We start from the raw sequence: 13,514 nt of genomic DNA on the forward strand, positions 1-13,514 counted from the left end.
TTGGTCCATGTGCTCTGGTGACCCACTCAGATCACACTGAGGAGCCCTGCTCAGTCCTGCCTTGCCCAGGCTCCCCCCGGGCATCCCATGAGACTCCTGTCTCTCCTGATCCCTTGGATCCCTTGTTGCTGACCAGCAAACATGCCTGGGGGCATGTGGGCAGCAAAAGGAGGCCCAGAGGAACAAGTGAAGTGACAGCCCACAGCAAGAGGTGACACAGCTGAGGAAACACAGCCAGCCTGGCTCTGCAATACGACAAACCACTACAAAATGAACACCATGAAAATCATCATCATTTCCCTGTCCAAACCCACAGCCACATCAGTCTTGAAATATTTTATATTGTTCTGATCTCAAAAACCAAGCTGGAGCATTTAAATTAAATAAAAAAGGGACAAAGGAAAGATTAATAATTACAGAGCAGCTTCTTTATGAAGACTGAATGGGATTCCTCAGTCTAGAAATCAAATGGGATGTGAGAGGATGGCAACAGCATATGAACGACCTGGGAAATGGGGATGAGGAAAAATTTGTCTTGACTTGTCACCAGCCAGGAACTCGAGGGCCTGAAAATGTTATTAGACAGAAACTACATATATGTGTAGAGGGCAACATAGAGAAAGGGTCTGTGGCAAGCCAATGGAGAAGCAGCATATGGGACAGAGGTGTGCAAGAAATACATTGCATTGGAGAAAGTCTGATGGAAACCTCACACCTCACACACAACACTGCCCAGGAATGAAATAAAACTTCACCCAGGCATAGCCACCTGGTAGTGGAGAATTAGGATTCCTCCTTCCTCCACTCAGCATCTCCCAGCAAAAGAGGAGTAAAAAAATCCCTTGTTAGAGGGGGTTTTATCAAGCCCCTAAACACCAAGGAGTTCTCAGTTTGCTTTGGGGTAAATCTGGAACAGGGGAGGTACCTCTAGAGGGAATAGAGGGAGATGGGACAAGAGGGAGCCATGGTGGAGAACTGTTCTGTGCCCGTGCAGGGCCCAGCACTCACCTGTTTTGCAGCACAGGGACCCGCAATGGTCACCGTTGGTCAGCGGGTGAAATCCCACTGTCACCTGCATGGTGCAACCAGCGCCCAGAGTTCCTGTGGCCGGCACCACGGAGAAAGGACTGCAACACAAAGAGAGGGATCAGGGCTGGAGGGACATCTGGCCATGAGATTCCTTCTGCACTGCAGCTCCCTTGTGCAAGCAGGGAGCAAACCAAGCACAGGCAGCAGAAGACAGCCAGAACAGACAGCATCAGAAACAGCCACTGGGCCACCACTGAGGAGATCCAGCCCTCACAAGATCCTGTGGGATAAAATTACTTCATGTCCCCCATACTCTGCATCCAGCCCTCTGCAATGAGACTCAAGGGTCCAACTGCCAGCAATCCCATCAGAGAATGGTTTGTGACAAGCACAGAGAGGGTTCAGAGCTATCTGCATGCACAACTTGATACTGACTGCCTCAGGAATTTCTCTTTTCCTGCTGCCTACAAACCTCATCTGAAGAGATGCAAATGTTAGAGCACTATGTGTCCTGTGAGATTACAGCCTAGGAATCAGACAGGGAGAAGGAACTTTTCCTTGAAGACCAAGGAATAATTACTGTTGAATTTCCAGTGTGGTTCTTTGGTTTATTTTTACCTTGAAAATATGCTCATTAAGCCTAAAAAGGGCACATTTTATCAGCATTTCAATGAAAGCTGCTCTAAGAAAAGGAGGAGTCAAATCTCTGAAAGAGTGCAAATAGAGTGCAGATTGTGGGAGGATGGATTGTAAGAGAATAGAGATGGTGCAGAAGGCAATCTCGCCCCTGAGGAGTTGCAGCTGTACTAACTACCAAAGAGTAAGAACAGCATTGCTCTTAATAGGTCATCACTGTGTCCAATAAGGATGGTGCAATGAGGGTGGGTGTTATAAAATAGTGGATTAGCTGGTCAAGGGGAGAGTTGGAGTTTGTCAGCTGTGCTGTGATGTGTAAGGGTCATGCAGTTGTGTTAGGGACAGTAAGGATTAGTATGTGCTGTGAGGGACAGGAAGGAGTCAGCTGGCCATGAGGAAGAAAGAGAAAAGGAGTCAGTGTTGCAATGAGCTGCCTGTGAGAGCTCACAGAGAGAAGGTATGAAAGTTTTACAGTGGGATGATAAACTGATGGTGGCAGTCTGTTCCCATCCACCGTTGACTGGTGCCAAGCACCAACACCACCAGCAGATTAGAGCAATACAGCTACATGGAAACAAGACCCAAAAGGAGGATGCCATTTACAGTCTGAAGGATCTAATCCCAGCTAAATGAAGCACCATCAGCAGGAGCACATCAAGGAAGCAGAACAGGAGGTTTCTCTCTATTTACCAGCAATGCAGTCTGGGACTCTGGGTTGTCATGCAGGCTGGTAATTGTTTGCTTGGCCCACCAGACAAACTCTGTGCAATGTGTTGGAAAGAATTATGCAGGTGTGTTGGTGCACTTTGGATTTACCAGGAGCAATCAGGATTGGTCACCAGGTAAAGAGCTCTTGCCTGACAAACACAAGACTCTGTGCTTTGATGCTCAGGGACAGCCCAGGTGAAACGTGCTTCTGACCAGCAGCTGCTGGGCTTTGTGCTCTTCTACAGCCCCACTGAGGAAAGTTCCTGGCCTTGGTGCTTTGCTGGTGGACAATCTGTCACTTAAAAGTGTGTTCTGGGGAATTTGGTGATGAATGTATCACACACAAAAATAAAGAGAAAATCTGGCAAGCTGAACTTTGTTCATGTCAGTAGTGACAGCTGATGAACTTGCTTGAGGTTCAGCTCATGAAGGACCTCTTGCTGCAATGACAGGCTGAGCTGTTCCCATTGTCACTGGGGAGAACATCACTGCTGGCTGGTGGAGAAGCCTTGGGCCAGCAATGTTTATGTGCTGGATGTGAGACTTTGGAGGGAGGGGAGGAAAGACAAGGCCCCAGCAGCCCCAGAGCCAGATCAGTGCATGTGCTCCTGCATCTGCCCCGGGGCTGATGCCAGCCCTGCTGCAGCTCTCTGCTGGGGCTCGGGGGATCAGTGCCTGCTGGGAGCAAGGCACAGGATTCTTCCCTTAGTCTTTTGCCAGAAACTTCATCAGAACAGAGAAGCTGCCAGTTAGGGGAATCCCTGGCCAGGCTTCAACACTACCTTCCATTCCATTCCCTTTCCATTGCTGCCCCATGTTACATGCTCCTGCCCTCAAATGGCAGGATGGAAATAATATTTCTGGGGGTGACTTCAGGGCTTGCCTGAGAAAGAAGGTGTCTCCTTATTTTCAAATTATCAGAAGAAGAAGAAGATCCAGCCAAGTCCAGGACTCAGCTGTCAGGACTGAAAAACAGAGTGCAAATCAGCCCCTGCATCTCCTACATCCCCAGGCTGTACCCACCAGACTCCTCTGTTCCTGCTGTAGCAGTCATCTCTCACACAGACCTGGCTCCCCAAGAGTCAAGGACACAAGCTCTACTCCTCTGAATTTCAGCCAACAGCACTAAGATGTTCCCTGAGCCCACAGAAGAGCTGTGAAGGAGATATCCCTGACACTGTAATAACCAAATGAAAACCACTGCCAAGAGATGGGGCTGGCAAGCTCAATTTTGGCCTTTTATCTGTTGTGAGCTGCTCCTTAAGACAGTTCTCATCCTCTTAGATCCATCCTCACTACTGCACCTAACAGGCAGAAAAGATAAGGTATGGAGGGGGTTTTAATAGGTGGTTTTCTTCTGCTTTTTAACTGGGTCCATTGGTATGTTTGTTTCCTTGTATGGCATCTAAAGACAGGTCCAGATCTCCCAATGGCACCTTGCAATCCCCAGACACTGCTCTTGCTTTTAGCAGTGTGTTTGCTCAGATGATTTCCAGAGGTCCCCTCCAGCAAAAGTTATTCTATACTTTTATCTTCTAAATCAGCCCAATTGCTTTTCACATATTCACTAAATGTCTCCTATTTCCTTGAGACCTGTGCAGGTACCTATGGGCATGTGGTGTATTGAGAGGCATTGGAGGAGCTTGACCTTCATGAACGTTCCCAATGAAGAATGCATGATCTTTTGGCAAACATTTAACACAACACAAAAAGAGAAAACAGCAGAAACACAGGAACCTCAAAGCATTTAAAAAGAAATCTCAATGAAAGGGGCACAACCTTATTCAGAGATTTAAATAATCTGTTTGAAATTTTGAACTCTTTCAAAGGTTCATCATGGAACAGAAGAGGTGACTGATGCCCTCAGCTGACAGGGGAAATCAGATCAGCTTTAAGTAACAGGAACTGCACTGGCTGCCTGCAGCACAGCTCATGTTGGGCATCTCATGAGAGGACCACAGGAAAGCCACATGCTTTTGTCCTCCCAGAGAATGGGTCTGACAGTGCTGAGAAAGCATTTCAGAAGCTGCTTGTGCTCAGGAGGGTGCAAGCCAGCTACCAACATGTTCCAGCACCCTCGAGGAAATCTGGGACAGAGAAAGCTCAAAGGCCACTGAAAGCAAGAGCAGATGCCATCCATCCTGCTCCCTTCCAGCCAGGCTGCAGGGCAGCAGCTGCAATGCTCTGGTTCCTTTTGTTGCTCTTTCCTAACTCTGTTACCACCCAAAGGTGTTTTGCACAAGGACAGATGAGCTGCCTCACCTCTGGGTGCTCAGCTGGTAATGAGCTTCCAGGTTACCAGTGTTGTGGACCAGAAGAGTCTTCTGGGTGCTGTACTTGACTGGACACACCGAGAAGTCCAGCTGGGCAGGGAAGTCCAGGACAACTGGGGCACCAATGGCCCGGATGGGCACAACGATCCTTTCCCTTGCAGTGATGCAGACAAGCTTGTGGGAATAATTCTGCAGGAAAAGACAGTGGATCAGCACAGGACATTTAGTGCCATCCCCATGGCAGAAGAAAAAACATTTCCTATAACCCTTCAAGGACATCAATTTACCTATTCCACCCTAAAATGAACACTAAGTTCTACTAATATGTCACATTTTAAAGGCACCAGTGCACTTTGCGAGGCCTGTCTCTGTGGCATTCAGCTCTTGTGTCACTTGGGTCATACGGAGAACTACCCTAGGCCACCATAATTTTTACTCAAAATTTTAAAGATGCGAAATAGTTCCTAAGTCCCTTCTAAGGAACATGGAGCTAGGGAACACAGGACATTCCTCTTTAGGTTTCAATATTCCCACTGTTTGAGAATAGGATAAAGTGTTAAACTGACTCTAAGCAGCAAAAGGAAGATGAGAAAACAGCTACACCCAAAGAGATCCTGCACCTCTGGCCTGGTGCAGAAACATCAGATGGCTCAGAACTCCCCTCTAACTTTGCCTCTCCAACCAAGTCAGGAGAAGAACAGTGCCAAGAGGTAGCAGGATGCTGTTGGAAAGGGCCTCTCCTTGCTTCCCTGCAAGGCTTCCTCCCTTCCATGCCATGTACAAACTCTTCTGTATGAACAAACCTCCAGATCCCAGCACTGAGATCAGACTTGCCAGGGCCTCAGCACTGCTGTTCAAACCTCCCCACAAAAGCACCTTTGGCACGGGATGGGTGCCAGCTGACAGAGCAAGCACAGGGACAGGCATGAAGACAGAGCCCCAGCAGTGTCACTGCCACGGGCTCTGGGCTCACAGCTCTGCCTGCAGCTTGTACCTGCCCTGCACGAGCTCCTTCAGGCAGGTGTCCCAGTCCCCTGCAGCTCAGCAACCTCCTGCTGACCAAGGGCACCCAGAGCCCAGTGTGCCTGTGCCAGGCTGGGCTGACAGGCACAGCACATCCTCTGCCCTGGCCCTGCAGCTGTACCATGCTCACTTGTGCTCTGGGACAGCACAGCTGCAAGGCTGCAGAACAGAGGGGGTGAAAAAGCACCGTCTTTGCTCCAGCCCAGGGTGAAGCAGGGAAGCTGTTGGCAGTCAGGAAGGAGGAAAGCTCTCTGACCTCTTTGTTCCTCTGGTGTTTTCCATCATAATGAAACCCCTTCCACTGTACCTAGAGATGGCCCAACATCTATCAACAGCCCTCTGTCATTTCCATCCTGTTCCCTCTGCATCTTCCCCTGGGAATGCTCAGGAATGTGCAGCGAGGGGAAGCAGAGCCTGTCAGGCCTGGCTGCAGTGTGCCAAGGTGTGACTGGCTGCAGGCTGCCTGCCCACGGCCTGGAGCCAAGCTCACAGCATGCAATGGGCTGGAGCCAGAGTGCAGGGAAAACAATGGCTGTGCAGATCATTCTGTGCTTTGGCTCCTCCAGTCTCACCTTGTTCTCGTCGGGGGTGAAGCGGATGCGCACAGGCACAGACGCGCCCGGCAGCACCACACGGTACGCGTCGTTGGAGCACATGAGCTGGAAGTAAGGTGAGCTCTCCATGGAGACCTTCACCATCTGAGGAAACTGCAGCAAAGACATGAAATGATGATTGTGCCACTTGTGGAAACAGGACGAAAGGAGACCTGTCTGTGCCCTGGTGTCATCCCTCCTTGGCCCCTTTCCCAAAGCACTTTCAGCTCTGCAGGCACAGGCACATCATTCACAAGGCTGAACTCAAATCCCTTCTGTCTGCCTCCAGCATTTTGGCCAGGGGCAGTTGGGCAGTGCCTGGTGGGAAGGAAGGGCTGAGCAGGTCAGCACCAGCAGGATGGAGTCAGAGCACCTGAACCAAGTCATCTGCATATTCAACAAAGCCAAAAAACCTGCTGGCTTCTGCCTGCACACAGCCATGCAGTTGTCGTGTTCCAGAGGGGGATTGTGCTACCTGAAAGCAAACCAGCACATTATCCTGGGGGAAGAAAGAAATTCCCTTTTTCAGCTTTGGGTAGGGATGTTGTGGGGATACAGTCAGGCAGGCAGACCAGCCAGAGAGGCGACCAAGCCCTGTGGTCTTACTGGGAATAAAATCAAATCTGAAAGGCAAAAGAAGGAACACAGCAAGACAATCCCTAAAACAAGGAGATGACAAAGAGAATTGAAATGGGCAGTAAAGCAGCAAGGAAGAATCATAAAACTATGAGAGCAATCAGCTTGCCAAAAGTGACAGAAACACAGACAGGCTGTGCCTGTTGACTATGGGCTTCAAAGGCCTTTTCTGCCTGGAGAAACATGACCAGCACTGACTGACAGTGTGGTTCCAGGATGATAAGCCAGTCTTGGCTCTCCAGGGCTTCTTGCTGCCCGCGCAGGCAGGCTGGGCTGCTGGGCATTCCTGCCTGCAGCCAGCAGGCCAGGTTCTGCCGTCTGGCATTCACAGACACAGCAAACATGCATTTTCTAGCACACTGATATCAACCCCTGAGCACCAAAATGCTCTCCAAAAGTCTAAACCAGATGATTTGGACTCCCTCCTGTCCCTTCTCACCAGCCCACACTTGGCACAAGCCTCATTTGAGAAAATGTTTCCCTGACTGAAATTCAAATGGTCGCAGTTTTCCACTTTACAGTGGAACACAACTGCTGACATTTTTCAACTTTTTCTCTCTCAGCTGTCTTGGGAAACTACAAAACAATCACAATTACTTCAAGTGAAGGTGAAAACCTCCAGGAGCAGATGGCTTTGGATGTGCTCTGGTTCTCCAAAGGGAAAGCAGAGCACCGTGTTGCTTTTGGAAAAGCTGAGCAGAGCTGGATGAAGCTGAGCAAGAGCCTGAAGTGGCACCTAAAGGCCTCTCACTGCTTCTGCTCCATCAGCCTGATTGCAGGGCTCTTTAAGAACACATTTCCTGCAGTGCCAATGCCATTGATGAGAAGTGATTCCAGCACAAAGTGGAGAAGACTCAGCCCCTGAGCTTTGACTGTGAGCTGCACAGAGGGAGCCAAACAGGTTGAGAGAGGCAGAGATTCCTACCAGGAGCCAAGATTAACCAAGGAGACACAGGGTGTGATATAGACTCGAGGCAAAGCATGAGAGCTGGTAAGAACTCTACAGCCCTCTACATCCCTATCAATCCAGAGCTTTCAAGAGAAGGAAACTCCTTTGAGCTAGATACCATCAACGCATGGCCAAAATCATAGGACAATTCCCAGCACAGGAAGATTTCCACCATCTTGCAGAATAAAGGTGCTGAGACATTTTCTTCTGCATGTGCTGTAGCAGAGAACTTGCTTTGCTGTACACTATGGAAATTACACCACTGTTCTCTTCCAGCACAGTGTTAAAGCTCCGGGTGCCAGCACTTACCTTGTTCTTATTAATGAGAGACAGCACCATTTCAGAGACCTCATGAGGGACGAAGTTCTGAAATACCATCTCTGACGGGGAAACCCCAAGCGAGCTCTGTTTCGGAGGACCTGACAACAACTGGAGAGGAAAGGGAGAGCATGGAGAGGTTCAGCTGCTGGGAGGAAGGTTCATGAAGGATCCCTTACACCGCTCCCCAGTAAAGTACAGACTCTGGGGGAGCACATCTGCCCAGCCCATACTGGGCAAACAGTAGCTCACGAACCTCTGCTCTGAGCTGATTGAGAACTGCTTGATCAGCTTAGAGCAGGCTCAAGCCAAGCTGCTCCTTTGGCATGTATTTCTCCAGGTTTCTTTCTCCACAATGCCAGGCAGCACTTCCCTTAAGCACAGCCCTGTGCCCATGTGGTCACAGAGCTCTGGGGCACTGACTGAGCACTCACGGAGTAAGTAAAACCCATGGATTTACAGGAGACTCCATGGGAAAAAATTCTGGGATGTCCTTTACTCTGAGACAGGGAAACCCAGGCCCACACAACTGCAAACACCTTTTTTGCTCTAGAACTTAGACATCAGTAGGAAGAGAACGGTACCAGAGGAGGTGTGAGAGATGAGGTGATTTTTGCTGAAGCCAAAATGTTATTAAGCAAAAGAATGGAATTTGTTGGTTTCATGTGTTGTTTGTGGTTGGATTTGTTCAGGTTGATTTGTTGGGTGTTGCAGTGAGAGGGACGGGATTGAAGACCTGACCAAAAGGGAGTAGGATGAGAGGGGAGGGGACAGAAAAGTTGGTGGTCAGTAGAGGATGGAAGCACCTGAGTACACATCCAATGGGAAAGGGGACAGGGACCGCCCCAGCCGGGTGTAAAGGGCACAGAAAGATTGCCATTTTCTCGGAGGGTGTGTGTGTGCTTGGCTCTCCACGAGGGAGACACACCTGGCTCAGCTGAGTAGTTACTAATAAACTGTTTTCTTTTGCTTCAATGATTTTGTCCCCTTTAATTTACTTAAAAATTAGTGTGTTTCAAACACAGGGAAACGCAAAAATAAAAAGACAAGTGAGGTGAATGCTGAATGAGGATGAGGTGAATGCTGAATGAGGATAAGGTTCAGTTGTTTTCTCAGCAACTTGGGTCAAAGTAGAGTTGGTACTTCCTTTTTCCATGAGCTTTAAATGGATGCTTTCTTGGAATTATTGCTATCTTATTTGATACCATTGTAGAGGCACGTCTGGAATGACATGACAACAACAGCAAATGCTTCTGGAGCAGAGACATTGCTTTGAGAAAACTCTCCCCTGCTTTGTCTGCCTGCTCCAGCCACACTGCTGTCACTGCAGGGACACCAGCAGGTCTCCCGTGTGACTGCACAGCAGACACATTCTGCCGAAGGGAGTGGCTGCAGCACACTGTCCCTCAGTTGTGCTCTTCCCTGAAGTGCTCACAACGCCCCTCTCCAGGGCAATCCTTAACCAGTGTGTTACATGTCTCAAGCTGCCAATTTCCTGTGTGTTATGCGTCTCTTGCTGCCAATTTCCTGCTCAACAGCCCACCTCAGTCCCCCACCCCTCTGGACTGTGCTTTATACTGAGCCAGTACTGCCAGAAAAGCAGATTTAAACACACCTCTAAGTAGGCACTGATCCAGATAAAGTACATCCATTCCCCTCTGCCCAGGGCCAGTCCCCTCTACACCTGGCAGCCTGCAAAATCTAACACCCCATCCAGGTCCCAACACATTGTTCCAACTCAAAGTATTAATGCAATTAATTCATTTTGTTAAATCCAAAGTAATTCCTACAGGTCCTCGGCCTTCAAAGGTCAATGCTGCCACTCTGGAGGGAATCTTGTGGTCCCGAGCATTTGATGGTGACCATACCAAAGCAAGAGGAGGCTATTTCAGCAGGAGAATGGCAAATGGCAATGTTGTCCCTTTGTGTCCCCAGCAATGTGTCCCTGTTAGCAATGGCAGCTACACTCCAGCACACCCCAGCAGCCTCAGCAGAGATTATTTGTTTTGCTTAGTGCAGATCAGGACTCTTGGCAGTTTGCAATGACAACAGGCCCTGCACACTGAGGTATTTTCCTGGAGGCAAGCCTGTCAGAAGCACATACCCTCTTCTAACTTTATGTTAAACAGAAAGGAAAAGAGCAGGAAAAGGCTACCTTTTGACGAGCCTCACTTGTGTCTTGAAGTGGGCCAATTCTGGGCAGCATACTCTTCCCAGTGTTGGCCTCCTTCTTTGTGCCGAGAAGCTTCTCCCTCAGGAACTTAGAGGGAAGCAGCTGAAAGGCAAAAATACACCAGCTAGAGCCTCAGAGATGTGCTTGTCCAGAAAGGCTTTTCTTGAACAAGTGGCACTGGTGAATAACTTGTGATCACAGCCACTAGGACAGTTCTGGAAGCCCTGGAAGTTTCCTGCTGAAATACTTAGCACCAATAAATTAATAATACAGAGTGCAATACACACACTCCAGCCACATGGCTCTGTCCCGTTAGTCTCTCCAGGATTGGATGGGACATGGTTGGGGATTTCTGCTCTTTGGGCATTTGTTTCCTCTTGCGTTCCATTGGACTGAGGCAGTGACCTTTCCAGAGAGTGGGGAGGAGCTCTCAGAACTGCCTGAACTCCATCCCTGCACAACACTCAGAACTCACAGTGAGGAGACAGCACTGCTGGCTGAGTCCCAGAGATGCAAGAAAACAAAGGCGTACCAAGAGTGAGGTGCACGGGAATGTGTCCAAGTTTTAGTTCTATTAATTGTTTTCTCTGTCTGGGCTGACAGAGCCCTCCACAGAAGAAAACAGAGGCATCTCCTTGACAGAGCCTCAGCAGTGGGACATCTTCAGCCAAGTGAGCTGCAGACAGCAAGGGACCTTTGTGGCCCTGGCTCCAGTGCTGCCTGCAGGGCTGGATCTGTGCTCACACAGCAGCTGGGAGAGAACAGCTGCTTTGGAAGCTCTTCCAGCTGGGACCAGCCGTGGCTCTCAGGGCTTTGGGCAGAGTTTGAGCTTTCCCCCCAAATGCCCAGGTGCCCAAGGGCAGGATGGTCAGAGCAGCACAGGTGAGGGCCCATCCTGACAGAAGGAATTCCTGTGGCAAAGGAGAGGGAAAGAAGCCCATGCTGAGGGCTTCCACTGCCCCGACACATCCCACAGCGTTCCCTACTGCACCAGGACAGCCCCCAGCAACAGCAGCACGGCACAAAGAGCTGGGGAGGGGGTCTGCAGCTTCACTGCACTGCTGGACAACAGGGGCAGGGAGAGCAGGGACACCAGGGCAGTTTCCAGTGGGTACTTACAGTAAAAGATTTCAGCATTTCCCGGGTCAAAAGACGAGGTGTTGGTGTCTTCTTTTGCAATCCAGACGCCATTTTGAAGGGAGGATGTCGCAGATGAGCGACAATGCCTCAACAAAACTGGAAGGAACAACAATGGAACTCTGAAAATCCAGAACCCAATTCATGGCAGATTCAAGGGATATACTGGTGCTAAAAATTTTATATTATTTGAAAGTAGTTGAGTGCTTGTTTGGCATAAGTAGCTAGTGTTTTTAGGCCTCTAGTTGGACTTTATTTGAACTATATGGCTATGTTGTGCAATTCAAAGATGGATCGTACTGAAACCTGGAGCTAAAGAGCTGAACATTAATAATAGTTGGCACAGACAAAGCTGCAGCTTAAATATTACCTAAAAATAGCTAGAGTGGGCCTCCTCTTCTTTAGGCTAAACCATCTCTGCTCTCTCAGCTGCTCCTCACAGGACTTGTGAGAGACTGGAATGTTATGGCTAATGGCTTAAATTTTGTTATAAAGGACTTTTTGCCCATTCTGACAAAACTGAATAAAGAAGCTGAGACCACTGAAGCCCACCCCTCCCTGAAAATGCCTCCTGACTGGAACTTGGCACTGTGAGTTAAGCCACCTAAGGGAACTTGAGACAAGATCAAGGTGACACTATTGTCCTGTTATCGCAGGTCTGGGGAGAACTAAACAAGGCTAACGGAGAAAAATGTATCCACAACAAAGCCAAACGCAGCAGCTGTCCTGAAAATCAGCTCTGTCTGCCTTCAGGCTGGGGGAAGTCATAGCCACAGACTCGTCTGCTGAGGCCAGGTTTGCACACAAACCTCCCATCAACAGAGGGGGAAGGAGGAAATTTTGGGCTGTGGCACAACCTCTGGTAAGGGGCAGTGGACACCCATCCTCCCTCAGACAAACTGGCTCAGCTCTAAAACCCCCCAGCCCCAGAAGGCCACATCCAGGGGACATTCCCATCCGGGGCAGCTGAGGGGGTGTCAGAACCCATCAAAGACCTCCAGAGTGCCCCCAGAGCCATTCCTGAGGCCTTGCACCAGATGACTGCATGGCATGCAAAGGAACACAACAGATCTGAAAATCCACAACCCAATTCACAGCAGGCTCAAAGGGGTATACTGGTGCTAAAGATTTTATCTTATTTGAAAGTAGCAAGAGACAGAGTCCAACTTGCCCCGCCCTAGGGAGCTACCTGGGCAGTCCCACCTTGCCCAAATCTGCATTAATCCATTGGAGTCTCATGTTTTGTGACACCTCACCACAGAGAAGACCAGAAGATTTAATGGTATGCCAGTGAGATCCATGCAATGGTGATACTTTCTACTTTCTATTTAAACTGTCACTCTATATTTCTCTTCCCCTCCCCAACCCCCTTCTCTATTTCTCTCTCTCTCTTCTTCACATTTACTGTTACATAAAATCCACACTATTGACTTTGGCACATTGGTCTTGTTTGCACCTTAATTCAGGGGCACCTCCCTAATAATTTTAATAACTGGATCATAACAACCCACTGAAACTTGAACAGAACTCATTCACCTTTAAGCACCTTTAAGTAATCGCTATAGGAAAAAAAGGTATAGAACAGTACATTTAGTAAATTCTGCATTTCTTCAGTGAAAAAAAAAAAAAAAAGGCACAATCTGTAGACCATATAGTGCATCCACTCAGCTGTACATGCCACTGAACTGCTGTGCCAGAAGACTGGCCTTATCCCATCCTGTATTTCCCTTTGGAATTCTCTTTCCGAGCACAAATGTGACAAAACCAAAAAGTACAACTTCAGTCAATCTTTACCTTCAAATGAAATTCAGTACACCCTCGCAGAGACCAATGCTCGCGAGTTCAGAGACCAAAGCTCGCAATGTCCTGTGAACAAGTCACTTGTCAAATCGCTGAGCGCAGCCGTTGCGCGAGCACAGGCTGCGAACAACTACCGCGGAGCGCGCTCTGCGGCAACTGAGGCGGCGGCGCCGTCACAGCCGCTGTGGCCGCGCCCGCGGTTCCCTGGCAACCGCAGCACCCGATCGTCGGGGCCGGGC

At 49.1% G+C, this 13,514-nt stretch overlaps 1 protein-coding gene across 1 annotated transcript in view; it reads right to left on the reverse strand.

Annotated features, from left to right (window-relative positions):
- The window catches only part of LOC132332977 (hydrocephalus-inducing protein homolog), a 65,778-nt gene extending 52,322 nt beyond the window's left edge, over window positions 1-13,456 (reverse strand). Inside the window, exons 1-7 of the mRNA XM_059857702.1 lie at window positions 13,270-13,456; window positions 11,458-11,574; window positions 10,321-10,440; window positions 8,157-8,276; window positions 6,242-6,376; window positions 4,636-4,835; window positions 1,009-1,127 (exon numbers count right to left, since the gene is read on the reverse strand). Of these exons, the coding sequence (XP_059713685.1) occupies window positions 1,009-1,127; window positions 4,636-4,835; window positions 6,242-6,376; window positions 8,157-8,276; window positions 10,321-10,440; window positions 11,458-11,529 (766 nt within the window). The 5' untranslated portion in view covers window positions 11,530-11,574; window positions 13,270-13,456. The remainder of the gene's footprint in view (window positions 1-1,008; window positions 1,128-4,635; window positions 4,836-6,241; window positions 6,377-8,156; window positions 8,277-10,320; window positions 10,441-11,457; window positions 11,575-13,269) is intronic.
- Window positions 13,457-13,514: the final 58 nt, after the last annotated feature.

This window comes from Haemorhous mexicanus, chromosome 12 (assembly GCF_027477595.1).
Source record: "Haemorhous mexicanus isolate bHaeMex1 chromosome 12, bHaeMex1.pri, whole genome shotgun sequence".
In the NCBI taxonomy this organism is placed as follows: Eukaryota; Metazoa; Chordata; class Aves; order Passeriformes; family Fringillidae; genus Haemorhous; species Haemorhous mexicanus.